At 45.4% G+C, this 22,489-nt stretch overlaps 1 protein-coding gene across 5 annotated transcripts in view; it reads right to left on the bottom strand.

Annotated features, from left to right (window-relative positions):
* Positions 1 to 2,425: 2,425 nt before the first annotated feature.
* Positions 2,426 to 22,489, bottom strand: part of ebf1a (EBF transcription factor 1a) — a 59,001-nt gene continuing 38,937 nt past the window's right edge. The window contains exons 11-17 of one of the 5 annotated variants that reach the window (XM_035161816.1): positions 16,740 to 16,828; positions 13,386 to 13,451; positions 12,047 to 12,209; positions 10,617 to 10,796; positions 7,074 to 7,166; positions 6,719 to 6,787; positions 2,426 to 5,467 (exon numbers count right to left, since the gene is read on the bottom strand). In XM_035161816.1, the coding sequence (XP_035017707.1) occupies positions 6,720 to 6,787; positions 7,074 to 7,166; positions 10,617 to 10,796; positions 12,047 to 12,209; positions 13,386 to 13,451; positions 16,740 to 16,828 (659 nt within the window). In that variant the 3' untranslated portion in view covers positions 2,426 to 5,467; position 6,719. The other 4 variants (XM_035161813.1, XM_035161817.1, XM_035161815.1 and 1 more) reach the window with 4 other exon arrangements.

Below are 22,489 nucleotides of genomic sequence, written 5' to 3'. Positions count from 1 at the left end.
TCTATCTGGGCCTGAAAAGCTGCTGGAAATAAAGAGCAAAATGGCTTCACCTTTTGTCTATGTGTATTTATGATTTATGAGTGTGTGCATGTGTGTGTGCTGAATGTGTGTGTGTTGAACTGCAAGCTGCATTTGGGGTGTTGGGGGTGTGTGGGGGGGGGGGCGAATCCCTGCAGCTGTGCACTGCAACACTGTTTGGCTCGCTAATCAAAAACATTAGGCTCCAGGACTCGTTCTCCCCTGCACTGAGAGTGTAACCTCCATAATTCAATATCCCACCTCTTACTGCTAAATTGTGCACGCCCCAACCCTCTTTACTGTTTGTCAGCAACTATCAGCTCCGTTATTAGATATATGGGAGGAAAAAAATTATAAATAAATAGCCCTCTGCAGTTGTGAACCTTTGGGCAATTAAGCAGGCAAACACACACACACACACACACACACACACACACACACACACACACACACACACACACACACACACACACACACACACACACACACACACACACACACAAAAGCCTGCACAGTGTTTATGAGCCCTTAACTCATCAGTACTTCCAGGTCGTCTCGCTCTCCCCCTTGGCGTTACGGAAGCCTCCAGTTACCGTGGAGACCCTGGAACACTTCGAGGTCAGCAGAATCCCGGGATCCGCTGTTGTCTCTTGCTAATCCAATCGCGGCCCCTCCAAATTAGATATGCAAAAAATAAAAAATAAATTAATTTTCTGCTGATGACCGGGTATGCAAATGATGACTCAATTATTGGTGGGCTGGTGCGTTTGCAATTAATAACCTTGGAATCATCATTAACTAATATGTTTAGGAGGAAACTTGTCAGGCTAACCATGTTCACCATGCCATCAGTAATGCATTAATGAATTAGATTCATTAGAGGAAGGAGCCTGGGGGAGGGGGGGGATGCAGGCCTGTGTCTCTGACCTGTGGAATTACTCTCAGCCAGGCCTCCTCTTATTCTCAGTCAGCTGCCTGTCAGCTATATGAGCCAATGACATTTTCAGTCAAACAAGAGAATAAACACCACAAATCCTCACTGGTCTCCATACAGCGGCTTCAGAAAATATTCAGACCCCCTTTTGCCCTTTGCGCATTTTATTGCGTTGTAGATTTCATTTTAAAGGATGAAATTCCGATATTTGCCCATGAAGTTTGCACTTAATGACCTGTTCTGACAAACTGTTCTGACTAACTCACAAAAGAATTCATTCCCATAATTCAAGGACTTTGTAGAAGCTCCTTTAGCAGCAGATGCAGCTTCAAGTCATCTTGGCTAAAGTCTCAACAGGCTTTGCACACCTGGATTTGGGCAGCTTACCCCATTCTTCATGGCAAATCCTCTCGAGCTCCTTCAGATTGGATGAGAAATGTTGGTGAGCTGCCATCTTCACGTCTCTCCACAGATGTTCTCCGGGGTTTAAATTTGACCTTTGACTGGATCATTCGGGGACAGTGAGAGACGGAGCAACTCCAGCGTTGTCTCGGCTGTATTCTTCTTAAGGTGAACAATTGCACTCTGCATGATTTTTTTCAAGGACCTCTCTATTTGTGGCTGCATTCATCCTTCCCTCAGTTCTGACCGGTCTCCCTGCAGCTGAAAACCCCCTCACATGACGATGCTGCCTCCATGCTTTACAATGCACATGATATTAGCCAGGTGATGTAGTACCTGGCATGTTTGCAGTTTTTTAGTTTTGAATCATTTTCCTTCATCCTCTCAAAATCATTTCATTTCTGTCAGGAAAACTACAAGTGTCCTGTCAACTGCCTTTTACTCAGTGTGGCTTCCGTCCAGCCGCTCTACCATAAAGCCCTGATTGATGGAGCGCTGCTGAGACTATTGTCCTTTCGGCAAGTTGTCCAGTCTCTGCAGAGGACGTCTCTGTTAGAGTGACAGCTGGTTTGTTGGTCACCTCTCTATTACCTTTATTCATTTCAGTGGGACAGTTAACTTTAAGAAGAGTCCCGGTTCCAAAATCCTTCAGTTTGGGTTATTGAGGCCACTGTGGAAACACTCAGAGCTTTAAACATGGTTTTATACCTTTGTCCTGATCTATGTCTTGTTCCCTGGACTTCATAGCTTCATGGTTTTTGGATAATTAAAGCAAACATGATGTAGGTGACGACAATGTGGAGCACCACAGTAAAGGGTATTTTTTATGAGGTTATATGAGGTTTTAATTTTGTATATGTTTGTAAAAATATCTTTTCATGTTGAGATTATAGATTATTGAGTTTAGACTGACTGGAAGAAATGTCAATTATTTTCATTTAAAATTAAATCTACAATGCATTCAAGTTTAATAAATACTATAGTAAGTACTAAGTAAATAATGAATTCACTGTAACTCAAATCAGAAACGTATGTTAATGATATTTTAAAATAACAAAATAACAACATAGGTCACAGACAAGAGGTAACTTTAATTCAACATTGTGAGTCCAAAAGTTATCTTACAGCTCATTTTTCATCAAAAACAATAACAATCTATACAGTAGATTTTTTTCTTCCCTTATATCATAGAGCTGTTCAGTGTATTTGCAGTCAAAGACAAAACAGAGGAAAAAATAGACACCAGCTATTTGGTTTGCATCTTTTTTTTTGTTTGTTACCTAAATACAAAACTTTGTCACCCATTACCAATATTTATAATCGGGATGGAACTTTGCTTACAAAGCAACCATTGTATGACAACAGACCTCTGTCGTTCATTTGAAACAGATATGGTGCAGCCCCTCCTGCCCCGGCCCAGACCAGCGCAGGCACACAAGTGCCTGAAAAACACTCGTCTGTCAGCAGGCGCCTCTGTTAAAACGCTCCTCTCTACCCACTTAACAAAACCAGACTCTAGAAAAGAAAAGCAGAGAGAAAAGCCCTATTCTCTGTTCAGCAACAGCTTGAAGACACACAAAGAAAAAGACTACAGAAATGGCCGAGGGGCCAAAGAGCTCCGTTTCATGCCTCCTCACTCGTTCTTGTTCTGTTTGGCTTGTAATGAAGCTGTATTGTCCAAAAGGCTGAAACAGGGAGAGGAGAGGACCGGGGGGATCGACTGTCAGATACTGGAGTCGGACCTGTACGACTCCATGTGTGAGAGTAAAATTGTGCTGTGACAGTGCTCGTCTTCACTGTGCGCCCCTTTGTACTACAATAAAACAGCTCAGTGTCGTCGCTCTGTCGTGATCCTGTGGTTAATGAGAAATATCACCACCATGCTGTTTAACTTATTTCATTAATTGAAAAAGAAATGATATATATAATCGCTACAACAAAAAGACAAAGTGTTTGTGTGAACACTTAAGTGCAATGAGCACAGCTGAGAGAGGCCTCTCAGCGCTGACTGTCCTTCAAAGCATGCCATCGCTGTAGTATTATAGTACATCAGGGTGTGTGTGATTGTTGAATTATGGCTCTTTGTATTCTAGTCTGGCTTCACCACCAAACGGAGTGGGTTTGTGCTTTGTCCCCAAGTTCCCATGAATTCCTCTGTGGCAATAGACAATTGTGGTGAGGGTAGAAAACTGTACACGTGATTGAATGAAGAATGGGTTTGCATTGTTAAGGCATCTAGACTGCTGGTAAAGATTACAGTGACAGAAAAAAAAGAAAGAGTATATAGATACAGTATGTAAGCAGGCATAAATAACATAGGAAAAGAAAGAACAGAGGAGGGAGAAAAAAGAGGAAACACAAAGAAAGAAAAAACACAGAGCAATTTCTTACTTCTCTTGGTTTTTCCACGCACAAAAAACGAAAGTGTCACTCAAGAGAAGAACCCATGCATATTATCAGTTCAAGAACAGTATCAATCTGAAAGCCTCAAACAAAAAAGATATAGATTTACAGTATATATTAATGTGTGTATATATTCTTAAAAAATCTACTCCAACCAAATACTCTGAATAAGATGCTACTTTGTTGCCGTACAATAAACATTTTCAAAAGGAAAAAAATGAAATTGTTTTTTATTAACTTACAAATAATACAAAAATAGACAATGGCATGTTTTAAATCAACAAATGAAAGCATGGTATACCGATGCAAAACAACATACAAAACGAACAAGAAAAAAAAGATTGAAAAAAAAAAGAAAAAAGAAGTCACATTTAAATAGTGGGGGACAACAGTAATAATGAAACAAAACACTGTGAAATATGTTCACTTACTGTATTAAACTTACACAACACAACTAAACAGAGGGGGGTGAGAGGCAATGTACAAATACAAGGGATAAATACATTATTTATAGGATATTTTACAGGAATCCCCTTTTTGTATCCAAATCCATGTTTCTCATGTTTCGCAGATGAGATATTGACAACACACAGTAAATCTATCTTCTGCACTGAGAAGCTGCCTTAAGACATTTAATGTTTACATTTCAAACTATACCTATCGCAAAAAAAAAAAGAAAACTAAATGTCAAATGAAAAATTCAACATTAGTTTTTTTTTTTATGTACAAAAATATATCACATATAATCACGCATTTATTCTAATTTGATATTTGCTAGACTCCTTCAGTACAGTGCTGGCTGGACGCACACATCCTCTGGCTTTTCAAGTCTTTCGCTAAAACCTCCGACAAAACGTCAATTTTGGCTAAATCTTCACACGCCAAGCAGAAAAAGCATATTGCAAACAGCTCAATCCTCACAGTTTTTTTTTTTATTGAAAGTCAAACAAACAAACTAAATGAGAAAATAAGAAAAGAAAGAGAGAGAGGCATGGTTTCTGATCTTAAAAAATAGCACAGGGAGATTTCGATACACCACTTTTTAGTTGTGTGGGAAAATTAGCAGCAAAATTAAGGGGTTGATGATTTTGCTCGTGTTTGTATTTCTTTGCCTTTTTTTCTGTGTTGTCGACCTTTGCACCATTTGGCCGGCGTGCTGCTTTGTGGTTTTCAGAAAAGCCAGCTGAGCTAAGGAAAGCATCTTCTATTGTGACAGAGGTTAGGTAAACTCCACGGCCAAACCGACACTTTGCTGTTGTTTGTGCGAGCTATGGATTGCGAGACGGCGTGTGGGGGGGCCTCCGGTAATCGAAGCCAAACCTTACAGGCATAAACATAAAGATAAATAAATGCTCTTTTCATGAGGTCAGTGTCACACTGTGGGCAAACTATCAGTCTCTACACACTCCACGAGAGGCGATGTCAGAGAAGCTACACTAATTCAACCAAGAGGGAAATAACATCACAAAGGTTCGGATTGTCCCTTCTTTTTTCCTCCTCCCCTTATCCCTTCAGATGAAATCCCAATGGAAAGGCCTGAGTTTAACAGAGTCCTGGCGTCTTATCTTGACTTCCTTCAGTTCAGCTCCGGAGCATAGCAGAGACTCGCCAGACTCTGCTACTGTGTCTTTTCCTCTTTAAAAAAAAAATCCCAAATCTCCAGCCATCCCAGATTCCTCTACATGGGTGGAACGATCATCCCGGGAATCGCTGCTTTGTGGGAAAAGAGGGGGGGGGAAGGAAGAGAAATGGGAGGAAAAAAACGAAACAGAGAGAGAGAGAGAGAGAGAGGTCAGTCATGTGATTGCTGGGTTTCATCTGTCATCACAACAGTCACATAACAGCAATGTGCTCCAGCATCTGGCGAACAAAGACGACTCTCCCTCATTATCTCTTCATTCGGAGGCCCCCGAAAATCAAAACATTTTCCCTCCGCCGCGCCACAAACTCGACGCGCGCCGACGACATGATTCAACTTTTCGCAGGCTTTCTGAATGAGCTTCATGCGAGAGCTTCCACTGTTAATTGTTAGCAGTTACATCGTGCGAGGCCGTCGTGCAATCGCGGGCCGTAAATCAGACACGAGGGAGAGAGCATGGCGGTGACGTGGAATGACAGAGGTGATGAAATCACGCTCGATGCTCGGAGATGGAAATGGAATCTGCAGGCCTTTCGCGGGGAGCTTTATTAACATTCCTGACTTCTTATATCGTGCTCTGCCGTGCCACTATAGCTCCTACTCTCACCTCCTCACTGCTGCCTCCCCCTCTCCCTTCCCCCCATTTTTACACTGAAGCCATCACAGGGAGGAATTTTTCATATAACATATTGGCTGCCTATTGATCCCTCCCTCTCTTCAATCCACTAATTCCCTGGTTATTTCCTAAGTGTCTCCGGTTTGCTGGGATTAACAGAATAGTGTGTGTGTGTGTGTGGGTGTGTGTGTGTGTGTGTGTGTCAGCGTGATCAGCACACAGTGGCCACTAGCCCCTGGGTCACCGTGGTCAGCGCTCATCAACGCCGACAGAGGAAGTGAGGAAGTGCTTAGCTTGGGGCTCTGATAAAGATTCCCATCCATCATTTCTCTCTCTCAGGATCTCAACACCATACAACATCCTGCCTAGACGAACAGACCCCGCGCTGCATTCGAATGGAAATAGGAGAAAACAGAATGACCTGTGGTGGCGCAACAGCCCCCCACCCTCCCCCAGCACCAGCACCTCCTCCTCATAGAGACACCCACTGAAAGCGCAGGCAGGAAGCAGGAAGCGAAAACAGGAAATGGAACACATATGGTGTGGCATGCTGTCCCTCTGACGAGTCGAGAGCGACAAATAAAAACAGAAAAGAGAAGGAAGGGTAGGGCAGGATGAGCTGGTGTTCGCAAAAAGAGCGGTGGGATAGTGTGCGGTGGAAAGAACGGGAGAAAAAGGAGAAGAGTCAGAGCGAGGGATAACATACTTCAGGAGAAGGCCAGGCCCTGCAGAGAGCTGGCTGATGAGTACTTGCTAGAGTCCACAAAAGACTGATCTACAGTGAGGAAGGAGAATGGAGGGTTCAAGGAGGGGAAAGAAAAGGAAAAACAGGGAGTGAAGAGGAGGGAGAAAAGGAGGATCGGAGAAAGAAGTGGGGGTAAAAGTGAGTTATTATTATCATAAGGAGGAGAAAAGCAGGATTAAAGCAGGAGAGTGAAAGCTTCTGAGTAATTAACTTGACTTTTTCAGTACATAGACTACAATCTTTTTCACATAAGCAGCTAAAATTGTATTAAATATGTAAATAAATGCTTGGTGGCTTTTTCTTTTTGGCATCTTACCTTGCAGGCTGTTAACGTTAGTGCTGGTGCACGTGGGCGGGGGGGAGTTCTGGGGTCGAACGACAGGGGCGAAGGCGCTCTTCTGCTTGACGGCTGCAGACACCATGTTGGCCGGGGAGAAGGAGAAGATGCCGGATGAGCTACTGCAGTTGGAGGGCAGACTGGTCGATGAGGCCATGGTGGGGCTTGATGGGACGACTGAGAGAATAGAGAGACGGGTGGCAATGGGGGGGTAGGGGATAAAGGGGGGTCAGAGGGAGCATGTCAGGGAAGGACAGGGAGGAAGGATGAAGATGGAAAGGGGGTAAGATGGGGTTAGAGAGAGGACCGTGGGCAGAGGACAGGCAGACGGGATGAACAGAAAGGGACTGGTCAATGGACAATGGTAGGAGGGATAATATTTTGGACTCAGATCATCAAGCTGGGACTTTTTCTTTTTGAGTTAATAAGTAAAATCACCTGGCAGGGAGATATTGCATAGCTAAGACAAAAAAATGTGTTTAGCTGGCACTGACAACAGCTCGGAGCATTTTCTTTCCCTTTGATCAGTCGGTTTTGATGACTCATCCTCGGCTCAGGGGTTACAACAACTTGATAAACATCTCCTCGCAAACTCAGGGGGCTGTACCCATAATGTGTTTCCAGAACCACTTACAAACAAGGCTCTCCCACATCAGCTTTATCACAGATAATCATGCAAGAGATGCCAGTGGTTCCAGTAAATACAACAAATATGCTGATAATACATGGTGTCTGCTGCCTGATCATTAGATGCTTCTTTGTGTTCATATTGGACTGTGTGATTGTATATATTGTTTCATATTATGCTCTATTGTTTATTTAGTTGTGCTGCAAATACAATACGCTTTTAACTGCAATGTTTTCCATCAATTGGAAGTTGCTTCATGTTCCACCACATAAGATGGATGAATGGACGAAGTTTGCGTGTGAGAAGTCTGACACAGGCGGACAGGCTCCCACAATAGACTCAACAACCACTAATCTCTCTTACCACCAAGAATCATGTCAAATGATACCGAGACGGTCGACCGCTTGAAACAAACTCTAAACTCAGACGTTGTAAGAGGCTTTTGTCTGCGGATACAAGACATTGGTCATATGGCTGAGCCCTTCATCTCTTGTTTTTGGAGCATATTTGGTTGTAGAAGCTGACAGTGTTTATAGGGCTTGATTAGTTGGCGAATTATTAGCTAGCAGGTCAACTGCTGAAGTTTAAGCTCAATATACTACAAATAATTACTGTAGCTGTGTCAAATTCTGGGGCCTTCTCCTTCAGTGGATGCAATTGAAAAGTGATTGCATCACAGCGGCCCTACATGGCTTTCCCAATTATGAAAGCTTGTTCAAACGTGGCCGACAAATGAACCCTTTTATCGCCAAGCAATGAAGGCTCCATCGTGTGGATCCTTCTCACGCCCACCTATCCCATAATTTATTGCGCGATGTTGACGAAACATTTCTTTTTAAAGAAATTAAGACTTAAACAACTAAAGAGTAAACTTTTAAATGTGATTAGCAGGTTTCAACTCAATGCAATCCTTGGTAGACGGGACCATTTCACTGGGGTTTGGCGTGTGCCTTTGTGGTCTGCGTAGACTGCGTCCTTTCCTGACCTGGATCACAGCGTTTATATCTGAGATTCTTTGTAATTTCTCTGAGCTGAGATATTTCCTCACTGCTGGCATTTTATTCTCCGGTCTGCATCTAACTTCATTCAATACAGAGTTGAAAGATAAAAGGAAGAAGCTTTATGCTAATGAGATTGCGAATAGCAAGCTAACTGTCGTTTAGCGTAAGAAAGCTCATTAGCTTTGTTGCTAGCAGGAAGGTAAGACCGGGTATAAACAATCACATGATTGTCTGTAACCCCTGTTGTTGTAGAGAAGTAACGCTAACAAGGAGGTTGAATTTAACTGGATGGTGACACTCAGCTAATAACCTCCTCCATTTAGGACTCTCCAGTGACACTGTCAAGACCAATTGCTATTGGTCAACGGCTTAATCCTTTGTCTTAAAGTTCACCAGAGATGAACTCTGCTGGTCACCACACACTTTTAGTGTTTTCAAAGCTGGTGTGTCATGGAACTAAATCTTTTGAAATGATCAGATTAAATTCTACATCATTACTAGAGCTCTGGATTAAATGATGTGAGATTACACAACAAAACAGCATTTAATATAAACGTTTATTTCATTAAATATTTGGATTCTTATGATTAAATATTAATATACAATAGCTGTGAGCTGGATTTCCTTTCTAAGTTGCAATCATGAGACTCGACCACAGGTTATCTTCACAGCCCAAACCCTGTCTGCTCCTGACACCCTCGCGACCATCCACTTCTCCCGGGTTTGTCTTTTGTCTGCTAATACACTAAGAGCATTTTCCCCCTCAGTGATTTTACAATCAGCCGAGTCGTATTTCACCTGCCCTCTGATATCTGCTTCTGCCTTTATTGTTGTTATTATCCAACACTTAGCCTTTATGGCTCTTCCTGACAAATCCTCGCAATAAAGTCATAATCCATTTATGAAGGGGCCTAACTAATCAATTAATGAAAATTGGACCTACAAAGGCAGGCCGAGGGGCCATTGATTGAAAGTGTCTGTGTGGGGCCGATGAGCCTGTTAAAATACTTGTTAACACCCAGGAATCAAAGAGCTGAAATGGAATTGCTTCTCTAGCAATTAGTTTATTGATTTAATCAAGGGTCTTTAATGTAGAGGGTGTGTGTGTGTGTGTGTGTGTGTGTGTGTGTGTGTGTGTGTGTGTGTGTGTGTGTGTGTGTGTGTGTGTGTGTGTGTGTCAGGGGGGTGCTCGGTGGTCTGCTCCCCTGGCCAATAAAGTGAGGATTTGCGTTTGACTCTGTTCTTAAAGAAACAGATGAGCCAGCTGAACTGAAAGACTCTCCCTGCGTGCTGTCTTCTCGTTTCCACCTCACTTTGTCAATATCCATCAGACTTTCTTCTTTCATGTACAAAAGGCTCTCATTCATTCATGTCTAACTTGCCTGCCTCGATTTGTGGCTACACCCATACCACACATCCATTCTATTATGGATAGAATGGCATCTACACTACTCCGAAGTTTTAGAGCCGCTAACGTTTGGAAATGCTGCTGCCCCCGTTTTAGTTTGAACACAGCGTTTTAGTTTGGACAGGAGAAACTATATTTGGAAACGATGACGTAGACACTCACAACAGCTTGCTGATTGGGTCTTTTAGGTTACGACGTAGCCTTTGCTGATAAGTCAGGCTCCTATATCACGACCCCCTTCCAACAAACAACACTGGGACATGCATGGGACATGTATGTCCAGCGTACGTGAGTTGCATGTCACGTTCTATGTGTTTTCAGGCATGTCAATATGGATAGGGATTAAAACTGATACTGAGCCAAAACGCTTTTGTGGACAGAGATTGTTTTAGTTCCAATCCACGATTTAAAACGTAGTGGTACGGATGTAGCCTTTGTCAACCCCTACCTAGTTTTCAGAGCTACGATGTGGTGTATTTACTCACTAGCATAGGGCGAGTTGCCTGCAGATCCATTGAGGAAGTTGGGCGAGGTGCCCAAGGTTGCCATGCCAGAGTTAGCGTAGCCATTCATGCTATTGGAGACAGAGCTGTAGCTATTCTGCTGGGGGGTGGAGCTGGGGACATAACCGTGAGGGGACACACTGCTTGTACTCCTACTGAAACCTATGGACAGGGAAAGAGAAGAGAGAGAGAGAGAGAGAGAGAGAGAGAGAGAGAGAGAGAGAGAGAGAGAGAGAGAGAGAGAGAGAGAGAATAGGTGTTAGGGGCATAGCAGATGGCAGTCAAAACAAAAAACGAGAAAGCCTACATGCAATGCTGCCAGATACTCGTTTCCTTACATGGCTAATGGACTCATAAGCCAAAAGAAGAAAAAAACACAGCATATGGCAGAGCGAGAAAGCAATGAACAGAGCGGAGGAAGAATGATATGAGAGGGGTCGGTCTACAATCCAGCCCCTTAAAAAAAGAGCCCTTTAACCTTACTGGCTCCTCACCAAAATTACATATATTGATAAGGCAATTAACACTAAAAGGCCTCTGCAGCCCTCTTGTAATTTATAAAGAATGAAGCCAGTATTTCTGACAGAACATTTGTCTCCCTCACGCTTTACATACCGGCGAACAGAAGGAGGACACGATGAAACGACGACTATAAATACATATCTCAGGTCAAACACGCTGACACTGGAGAAAAAAATAAACATAGCTGGAATTAAACATCAGGAATTTGTACTCTCTGGTGCGACAAGGGCCGCACTTCACTACCTGTATTAGCCTCCACTTCTATAATTAGGTACCACCAATTCCCTGTTCTCATCCGCTATGGGATGGGGATCAGAACAGGCCACAAGTCAAAAAGCTGATATCTGTTGTTTTCTTCACATCTGAGGAAATGTCCAGATGAAGGGCAGAGGAAGAGGAGAGGAAGCTCATTGTGAGTATTGAGACGAATCCAGAGGCAGGTCTTCCTCTTCATCCCCTGATACATGTGATGAATCACCACTGACTGCACCCACATCTCTCTTTGTCAGACAGGGGCCTACCCCCGTCTAATATACACACCCCTAGGACCCACTCATATTTCTCCATCGCACTCCATCCATGACTCTCTTTTTCTCCATTCTTCACTCCCTTCGTCTTCTTTCGTTCCTCCTCTCAAGTTTTCCCTGTTTCTTGCTGCCATCTCCCACCCTCCTCCCCCTCTTCCTGTCCTCTTTTTTTTTTAAGACTCTTTCTTATTTTCTCCGGGCTCTTAAATCACCCTCTCTGAATTTCCCATATGAAAAATAAAATTTCCCTATCGCACTACTCATATTTACAATCCATCCCAAAAAAGAAAAAAACAACAAATAAATCAGCACCGCATTTCCCATGATGATAGACTTCTCCCGTTTCCCGTTGAGCTTGCTCACCCTGATTGCCTGTTTGCGCCACCTCCGACCCAGTGAAGGAGTTTACAGACATCATGCCAGCATGGACGGAGCCGCTGCCAAGACTGGAGAGCTGGTTGTGCCCTCTTGGCACCGTTGTGTACAGGGCCTCTGCGATATCTGCCGCTCGTTTCAGAATCATCTCCTGAAAATGAGGGATAAAGAAAAAGAGAGATGTGGTCAGCAACAGAGCCAGGAGGGAGGGGAGGAGAGGAGAGGTTTTGGTTTTCAATATCCCTTCTTGGACCATTGCAGAGAAAAGAGAAGTCACTCTAAACCATCACTCAAAAGCAAAAAAAGTCAAACAAATATACACAAAGCAACAAAACCAATCAATTAATTAATTTCTCTAATTAATCACCAGCTGTCCACCGCCCCCCCTGAACATAAAATACCCCCAATAGTCCATCTGTGACTAAAGGCCTGTACACTGTCCACCATCTTGTAATATGAGTATTTCACTCTGAGTCGGGCCTTCAACATTCCCTTCAGAACCAAGACCGAAGAGGAGAGGAGAGATGAGGAGAGGAGAAAAGAAAAGAAAAGGAGAGATGAGGAGAAGATGGGATGAGAAGAGAAGCAAAGAAAAAAGGAGAGAAGAGGAGAGGGGAGAAGAAAAGGGGCAAGACGAGAGGACCAGAGAAGAAAAGAGAAGAGAAAAGAGAGGAAAAGATGAAGAGAGAGGAGAAGAAGAGACAGACAACAGAAGAAAAGAGGAGAGAAGTGAAGCCCAGAGTAGAGAGAGGAGGAGGAGAGAAGATAAGAAGAGAAGAGGAGAGAGAAGAAGAGAAGAACATGCCCTTGATGGAGGCGTAATGCTCTCATAAGAATGTTTGATCCCTGCTCCAGATATTGCTCATGTAAACTCGCAGCAGGCTGAGTGGTTTTTATCAGTGGTCACAGGGAGTGGTGGGATTGGTTCCAGTAAATGGAGGAAAGGCTCATTAACAGTCTCATCAAATCTACAGCCTGCCTCTTCCTCTCTTCCTCCTTCATTTCTGTTTCCTCTCCTCCTCTGGAGCCCCACCTCCACCTTCCCTGCTCTCCTCCTCTCCTCCCTCTGCATTTAGTTTTTCACTGCACTTCTCCTCCCTTCCGCCTCAGAATATCAGCTGATAAAAGAACCGACATATTCCCATGTGTGTGTTTGTGGTTCCCAGATCTTGTGTGAAAACACAGCGGGGTGCTGCGGGGCCAGCGGAGACACCGCTTTTGAAGCTGCCAGTGGTCCTAACCACAAACATAATTTAATCTGAGAAAACACATCGATGCTCGTCTACATGCTTGGTTTTTTAATTTGTGTATGTGTGTGTGCCTTTACCTGGTTATTGTGAGGCATGCCATACAAGGCCTCCACCAGGTCCGCTGCTCTCTTTAGGATCACCTCCTACAATCAAGCAAAGGAAGACAAAGGAGATTGATCACGCGTGTGACAGCTCAAAGAGTTCAGTCACTTTTATTACATTTCCCTTCTTGCATTATGCTGTGAATGCAGAACAGAGTGTGTGTGAGAGGGAGGATGGAGGCAGCCAGAGGAAGGAGAGAGAGAGAGAGAGAGAGAGGAAGAGAAATGGGCCTGTCCCGGCACTTTGTTACTCGCTGGGGCAGTTTGGGAGAGCAGAGGGAAGATACGCTTATCTGTGAATAAAACATGAGCCTATATCTCTCTATCAGTCAACCATCTTCTACGTCTTCCCCTCCCACCTGTCAGCGCCGGATCATGAATCCAACGCACATGATCACGCATCAATCTCATTTAACACAACATATCATCAGGTTGACGGCTATACAACTCCCCTCGTCAGCCGGGACACACCCGTCTCCTGCCCCGTATTAACCCCGGTAATGATCCGAGTGAATAGTCCTGCATCCACTTTGTGTGATAAATGTAGAACATCATTGCTCGGATGAAAACCGCCAAGTGGAATTTCCCACATCAAACATTTATCCTAACACGGTGTTGCTGTTCCTCGGCGCTCATTTTCTACCGCTTACCCTCTTTTCTCTCCCCGCGCTGTCTCTATTCTTTTTCTCCCTGAGTGTATGAGTGTGTGACTCCAGGCAGTCGTTATATGTGCGCGTGTGATGTAGACACCTACAGCCCTACGAAACCCTTTTTAAAAGTTAATGTGCCGGGGCCAGGATATATGCTGGAGGCGCGACAACCAGAAAATTGCAGCCCCCTTTCCCCCCCCAACCTTCCCCATCGTTTCTTTCTCTCCCTCCTTCCCCTTCCACTCGCGCGCGCACACACACACGCTGTGCGCTATACCCTCCTGAGTGTATCCCTCGCTGTGAACAAGCCCCGGAGCATGTGTGCTCTCTGTTCCGTGACACACCGCCTTTCAATCAGACCTCATATCATACACACACGCGCCCGCACACACAGCCGTGCACATGTGGAGCCTGTCGAGCACAGCCAGGACATGACGAGAGGGTCAGCAAAGCAATAAAGATTGTAGAGCGCTGTCCGAGGTGCTAAATTCACTCAATAATGGGAGCGCTGCCTCTGTGTTAACCTCCCATTACTAGCACTATCTGGGGGAAGCAGGAGAGGGGGAGGCAGGAACAGGGAAGGGGGGTACGGAAAGGGGGGAGAGCGGAGAGGAGGCCCGCTCGAGGTGATTGAGAGATGTAGAGGCCCTAGGTAGGTAAGTGGTTCTTTAGTATGTATGCTCTGCTCCTCGCTTCCTCCTCTCTTGCTTTTTCCTCGACGTCCCATGCCTCCCAGGGATTGCTAGATAGATGGATGGATGGATGAGGGGAGGGTGGGGAGGGAAGGAGCAGGGGGGAGGAGGAAGAGAGAGAGGAGGAGTTGGAAATGAGGGATGTGTGAGGCATTGGGACACAAACGGTGTTCAGGGAGGACACGAGGAACCTCAGTTACTTCATCTAAAAATGTTTTTGTCCTCAGGGCCTACACTGTCTGTGCACCTCCTCCTCTTCACCTGCGCCTCCGCACTACTTTCTCTCATCTCCCTCTTCTTCTTCTCCTCTTCTATCCTCTTTTCTCTCTATTAATCACTCTCTTGTGGTCCCTGTGCCCTGTCTGTACCTATCAGCCTCTCGTTAGCAAAGGGATCTGTCCAGTAGCTAAACACGATTAGGCAGCGCTCCAGAGTCATTCTGATAAACAGATAAATGTGGTTAGCGCCGCACTGCCTCCCTTGCTCTGTTGCTGTTAGGGGAGACCATTTCCTGGGCGCAGGGTCTCTTCCCGTAAAAGTCAGGCCCACAGAGACGTCAACAGGAAGGGGAACCTGATCCAGAGCAGAGCCTGGCCTCGTCTGGCAGGGCGGTCACTCATTAGCTGGCCCCAGACCCCCAGCTACACCGCAGCCTCGGCTAAACACCCTGCGAGTCTGGCTGCCCAGCACTCCCTCCTCACTGCGACTATCAGCTACAGCACAGTATGGGGCTGTTTTCAGCTGGACACCGGATCATTACCGTAACATACAGAGATAGAGCAGGCCCTTGCAGATATCCTGCTTGTTTCCTGCTGTGGGTTCATTAAGAATCCCCTTGCAAAAGGTGCCACTGGACGTGAATACATTATATTCCCAATCAATCCCATCTCGATTAAAAATTGACTGAAGAGCAGCCAGCCAGCCACAAAGGGACTTTGCCAAGGTAGCCGTGAACGGACGCTTTTTTTTCTGGAGAAGTTGCCAGTGTGTGCCCCTCTCTGTAATGATTGAGGCCAACGGTTGAGAGAAGTGTGGTCAACAAACTGTTATTACCTCAATAAAGGCACAAATCAATAGAGCTGAAATGAACAACCGGGCCTGCCAGCTACCGCTGTTCATTTAGAAGAGAAAGAGACACCGGCGAGGAAAGGGAGGAAGAGGAGAAGAGAGGAGATGGATAGATACAAAGATATTTAGAGAGATACGGGGGGTTGATAGGCTAAAGACCAGAACTCACCAGGACAAGTCTTGTGTCCACCAGGCATGACACACAGAGAGGACAAGTGATTTCTCTATCTTCCTTCTGCATCTACCTGGACTCTCCATCTCTGCCTCATGGTGACTTCAGAGCACCGTGTGTGTGTGTGCACGCAGAGGCACGGAGGAGTGTGTATGTGCATTTCTGTGTATGTGTGTGCATATGTGTGTGTGTGTGTGTGTGTGCTGGAAGTAATAAAGTCCACCCGGGGTTGACTTCGATCCACTGACCCAGCAGGAGGTAAGACTGGACAGCTATGATGGATCACCTAACCTGCTTCTGCCTCTCTCTTCCTCTCTCCCCTCAACCTCCTTTCCTTTCCTCCCCCTCTCCCTCCCTCTTTTTCCTCCCTCCATCTATCCCTTTCCTCTCTCCCACTTTGCCAGTCTAAATGACCTTATACTCAGTGGAAGGATGAATAGAGTTGTTTGTGCGTTCGCTGCTCAAATACAGTGTTTGTTTGAGCAGAAAATGACCATGAACATATGATAAAATGTTTATGTGCACGCTGCATAGTGTCATGTATAGCCCACTGTCCGTAACACACAATCATCCCTCTGTACGTGAGGTCATACTGCCCTTGTGCCATGTATATCCATATATGCTATGAAACCCTAGAAGTTGTCAATATGTCTCTACACCAGTGTTACCAAGACAAATTCCTATAAAATAACTGCATGTGGCAACTAGCACGAGTACTGACACATGAGGAGGAGCGGTGGCACTGTACCTTGGGTAATCTCTCTTGGTCTCCGGGGTGTCTGGGGATGACCTTCTGTAACCTCTGGAAGCCGTAGTCTATAGTTGGCTCGTTCAGCGCTAAGCACGAACCGGGTGGTGAGGGGGAAAAGAGATGGAGAAAAAAAATGTGTTTAATGCTTGATTCTTAATAATGAAAACACCTAATGTTCAAGAGCAACTGAGAGATAAAGCAGGAGAATCGACTGACGGCAGAAATGACTGAATTAAGCGCGGGTTTTACACGCTGCAAATGTGGGTGTTCTCTATTAAGTCTGGTGTGTGTCTTTGTTTGCCTGTGATGTAATGAATCTCTCTCTGTCGCCTGCTTTGGTGGTTAATAAAAAGACTGTCAGGGAATCGGGCGTGCATGTGTATGTGTGTGCATGCATGTGTGTGTGTGTGTCTTGTGGTCTTGCGTTGATCAGCGACTAATATAAGCAATTACAGAGCCTGGTTCCAATATAACAAAGGCTTGATCGCTCCGGGGAACAAGCTAAACACACACACACGTAGAGACAGTTGCACACACACACACACACACACACACACACACACACACACACACACACACACACACACACACACACACACACACACACACACACACACACATACACACACACAGAGTCAGATCATGCAGGCAGCAGGGAGAAAGCACTCTCTCTGCATGCTGGTCGTGCTACGGTAATTGAATATGAGAAGATTTACCATGAATATTTAAACATTAGAATAAATACAATGAAGATCTGAGGCTCATAGTACAAACACTTCAGAGGAGGATTGTTGGATAAGTGCTCTCTACACATAATTCATTTCTAATGTACTCTCTCTCTCTCTCTCTCTGTCTTTTACCCCCCTTCAGTCTCTTTGTGGTTTGCCTGGGGAGTCAGTACACATACATGGAAGGCAGTCATGACAACTTTACTGGGCTGCAGCCCATAAGACTTTGCTTCTGTTAAGACTTTGCGGAACGGTGCATGTGGCTACGACGTGGATGAATTTTTTACATGCACATGTGTGTAAAAACAGTGAAAGAAAAGGAGCCATGAAGCATGAGGATCGCATGTATGTGTCTGTTCTCTCCGTCTGTTTCCCCTGTGGGTCGCAGCTTGGACGTTTCCTGAGGGCTGATGCCCCGCTCGCCTCACATCTGAGCAGCCAGGCTGACTAGGCGGCCCTCAGAAAAAGGGCCCCCAGAGGCTATGAGTACAAGCTGTCCTGCTGGACCTCTAGTGACTTCACCATGGCGCCTCCTGAGCCACTCGCTCCAACACACCAACGACAAAGGGAGCAAAAGAGCAGGCATCGGTGATGCTCTGTTTTGGCAACACAAAGGTATTTGGACATGCTCTCCCAGCGGGCTGTTCCAGTAATCCATAAGAGTGCAAGAAAGGAAAGGTGAAAAGCTAGAGGAAAAGACAGAGCAGAGGGGAAAGAGTAGGAGCGGAGATGCCAGGGGCAGGCTCAACTTCTGAAGAACGACACACATTATATGGCAGCTGGTCCACTGATAAAATAAGCCAAAACAATGGGATGATCACATGCAACAAATAAAGTATGAATTATTTCTGAGGACAAATATTTGACATTACTTCCCTATTGTCTGATCTCTCTAAAGCCTTAAGGAGGATTTGCCCTGGATTAGGCCTGCAGTCTGAGGAGGGGATTGTTCCGACAACATCCTCCCTTTTCGTCTCAAAGGCTTTTGTTTTTATGATGAATTTTTTATCAGTTCTCCACAATGTGCCAAATGAGCCTCGAGTGAACAATAGCATGAAAACCCGGAGACATACACAGATACCAACTATTACAAATAAAGAGACAATTTTGGTAATTGAGAGAGGAAGTGATATTGTCTCTGCTCGTTTTCAAGGACCATAAACCAGGGGGAGGAGTACGCGGGGGACAAGGCACATCGCTAACTACCTGGCTCTATCTCTTTGGGGATTATCTTGGCATTTTATGCTCTTATATCTATGCTCAATATCTCACAAGGCACCATAGGAATTATTGTTGGAAGGAGAAGAAGAGGAAAAAAAAGAAAAAGAGAACGCTCCTGCCTCGAACGAGGAGTGGTGTGCAGGTACACTCCAGGATTCAAAGCACACTCTCCTATACAGGTATATTTATAATCCTTAGCTGTCGCTCTCCAGAAGAGCAAATCAAAGCCAGTAAAACATAACTGCCATAAATAAATGAATAGATGAGCAACAGCCCTGGACTGGAGGGATTCACCTAGCAATCACCCACATCAGATCAGATCAATGCTCATGGAAATTTCATGAAGCCTAGAATCCACACCGCTTCATATTTCACTATAATAACCCACAGAGCCGCAGGGGGAGTGTGTATGAACGGGTGAGGGGGTGGCTATAGGGTGGAGGGGTGCTCGAGGTATGAGCTTCAGGGAGGAGTAAAAGGGGTGGGGGTTGTTTGGGGGAAAAGAGTCGAAGGTGGTGGTGATGGTGGGGGGTGATAATTGAGAGGTCAGAGTGGCGGAGTCGTCCTGGAAACACAAGAAAGGAGGAGAAGCTATGGTGGAGGAGGAAGAGGAGGAGGAGGGGAAACTACAGCGAGTGTCCAGTAACGCCGACTCTCCTTCTCCTCCTGTGTAACAACACCGAGCGTGTTTGTGTGGGAGTGTAGTTGCAGGGTTAGGTAATTGGCTCTGAGGCTTGATGTTCACACCTTAACAGGCCCTCAGACAGTGGGTAAGGAGCTGATCATATCACAACCCTCTGTTTCTCTCTCTCTTCCTCTCGCTCTCTCTCCTTCGTCTCCCCTCTCCCTCCTCACATCCCTCCCTTTCACTCCCCCCTCTCTCCCCTCCCCTCTGCAGTCTCCAGTGCTCAGGTGTGATCTCATAAGCGCTGCCTGGCGATCGATGCCGCCAGTGGCAGGGGGTTCAATAGCCCTGAATTACGGCTTCACCCCCCCCTCCTCCCTTCACACAGATGAGAGCCACCCCCACCACCCCCCCTCCTCATAACCACCATACACACACACACACACAAACGCACAAACTACTCACAATCTGGATCAATACCATACAATCTAATTTTTATCCATTTTTCCATAAACCCCGAGATTGCGTTTATTTGCAGAATCCGACAAGCTAAATAAAGCATCGCTTGAACATGTCAGGGAGACTAATGCACGGCTGGAAATTCATATACAGAAAACAGATGAGTAGAGCTTTTTGCTCCTAAAGGAGGCTGAGGTTGTGAGAGGAGGAGAAAGAGGAGAGGATGGAGGATGGAGGAGGGGGGTCGCAAAGAGATTCTACAAATCAATGGAGGTGTGGATGCTACTACAATCTAAGCTCTAATTATCTGTTGCAAAAAAGTGCGTGTCGACAGTTAACAATACCTGACAGCGTGGATCCTAAACGGGAAAATGCAAATTCTTTTAAAATAATGGATGAAAAGTGTACGCTTGGATTAAGATATAAGAAAACACACAGAAATCATTCCCGCTGGTGAACACTGCTCATTTCAGCGGGGGTATAAAATAATCTACATTCGAAATCCATTTACATCATCATCATGGAGCAGATGCTGCTGTAATAAGAAGGGAGGATGCTAAAGAGGGGAGACAAGCCACATGGTGCAGAAAATTAATCTCAATCTCAAATAGAGGTGTGGATTTCCTCATGTTTAAGGCTGTGTGCAGTAAACGTGTGCAGCTATCTGGGCCGGGCCCTGTCTCCAGCTGGAGACCGGCCGTTTTAATCAACAGCAGGCCTCCACCCAAGCTCAATAAAAAACAGCATTCACAAATAGGAGCAGGACGAGTAATTGACCAGCTCTCGGCTGCACCCCGATTTTATTGCCAGATGACTACACGCTGCATTTGCGTGTCTGAGTGTAGGTGTATCACTTGTGCACATGATTGTAGGACATGTCTGTAAATTGAAGGTGAACAATCGTAACAAATCTGTAGTAAAGCAGGCGACAGATTTTCTCGCTGATTATCACACAAATTGCACTAAAGTTATATCAACAAAATTGTCCTCAAAGTGCTCAGGATCAGAGTGTGTGTGTTTGTGTGTGTGTGTCAAGCTGACTCATCACTCTGAACAACTCCATTAGAGCCAAATCAAATAAATCCAAACTTTATTGAGCATCTTCATGCTTACAACACTCTGGCTTTATCTGTGTTTCACCCCAGTGTCTGTGGTATATAAAATGACAGACAAGTGACTGACAGTCCTTCCTCTGCTCCTAAAACTAATTTGAACCTTAGACACAGGGAGGGAGGGAGAGAGATATCAGCTTCTTCCCTGACTGGTTTAAATTCTGTTCTTGACTTTTGTCTTTTTCCCTCCCCGCCACTCCTGCTCCTCCTCAGCCACAACTGAGTGATGTTTCCTACACACCTAATCTGCACTCAGTGCTGAAAAACTACCCCTAATGTTTGTGCGTGCGCGCGTGCGGATGCTCGTCGGCGTGCGCAGTGCCGGCCTTAATGTGAGCCAGCAGAGCCTTTTAATATCAGCAGAGGCTGTGGTGGAAGCACTAAGGAGACAAGGCTGCATACTGAGGAGGGAGGGATTGCCTTTTGAACGACAAGGGCAATTCATCAACAGCCCCCCAATCTATGGCCAGTATCCCCCGTGTCACACACACACGGGTCCTAGTGACAGAGAGTATTATCACTCTATATTGCATGGAGAAAAGAAAAGGGAGAGCTTCTCTGATGAATGCTACAAAGACAGCAATCCAGTAAACGGTGATACACAACCAAACATAGAGATGCATCTGGGGGAGGAGGTGGGGGGGTGATAATGAGACACAGAGAAAGAGCAAGAGAGAGAGAGAGAGAGAGAGAGAGAGAGAGAGAGAGAGAGAGAGGGGGGATTAGGGAGAGTTGTAAGCCCCCAGAGGTGGGTATAAGGCAGAGGGCAGAGAGAGGAACAGAAGGGGGATAAGGGGATAAAAAAGATAGAGGAAGAGCAGTGAATGAAAAAAAACAACATTCTTTTATTCTTATCAGTGGAGAGCTTAATTGCCTTTGATGAGTCTAATTGGAGCTTTCTGAAGTCTAATAGCAGAGGAGTCCTCAGAGACGACAGAGGACACATTACTGTAATAGCTCCTCTCTGAATCTCCTCTGCACCCAAAGTCGCCTGCTCGTCTCCTCTGTCCTCAACTATACAGCTGATTTTTTTTCTCCATTCAACAATGGCTGGTTGTGGAGTATCAATGATCACATGGGGAGGGAGAGTTAACCTATAGATGGGTTGTGTGTGTGTGTGTGTGTGTGTGTGTGTGTGTGTGTGTGTGTGTGTGTGTGTCGGGTATGTTTGCAAAGTAGCAGTAGCAGCAGTATTGGGTATGTGTTGACTTAATTAGGTCTGTGAGCTGCTCGCTTTCCTCTCCTCAGCAGAAGTTGATTAGCAATGCCAGCTGTCCCCAATGCAATTGAGTGTGCGCATGTGTGTGTGTGTATGATGCTGCGTGCACATGTAATGTATGAGCGCATGCGCGCGTATGTGTGTGAGCGTGGGGCTGTGTCGGTGTGTGTGTGTGTTTGTGTGCGAGCTGCCAGCTGCCACGCGGCGCTGCCAATCCTCCATGATTAGTACCCACTGGCAACTGGGCGCAAACTGGTGCCAAACAGACCCAGGAGGGCAACATGGCCCATGGTAATCCTCCATCCCTCCATCTTTCTCCGCTCCCCTCTTTCTCGTCTACCTCTCCGTCTCTACCACTCTCGTCAATTGCATTTTCCGTCCAA

Source organism: Hippoglossus stenolepis, chromosome 7 (assembly GCF_022539355.2).
Source record: "Hippoglossus stenolepis isolate QCI-W04-F060 chromosome 7, HSTE1.2, whole genome shotgun sequence".
NCBI classification, from domain to species: Eukaryota; Metazoa; Chordata; class Actinopteri; order Pleuronectiformes; family Pleuronectidae; genus Hippoglossus; species Hippoglossus stenolepis.
The sequence above is the reverse complement of the archived record's forward strand: the minus strand, read 5'-3'. Positions and strand labels throughout refer to the sequence as shown.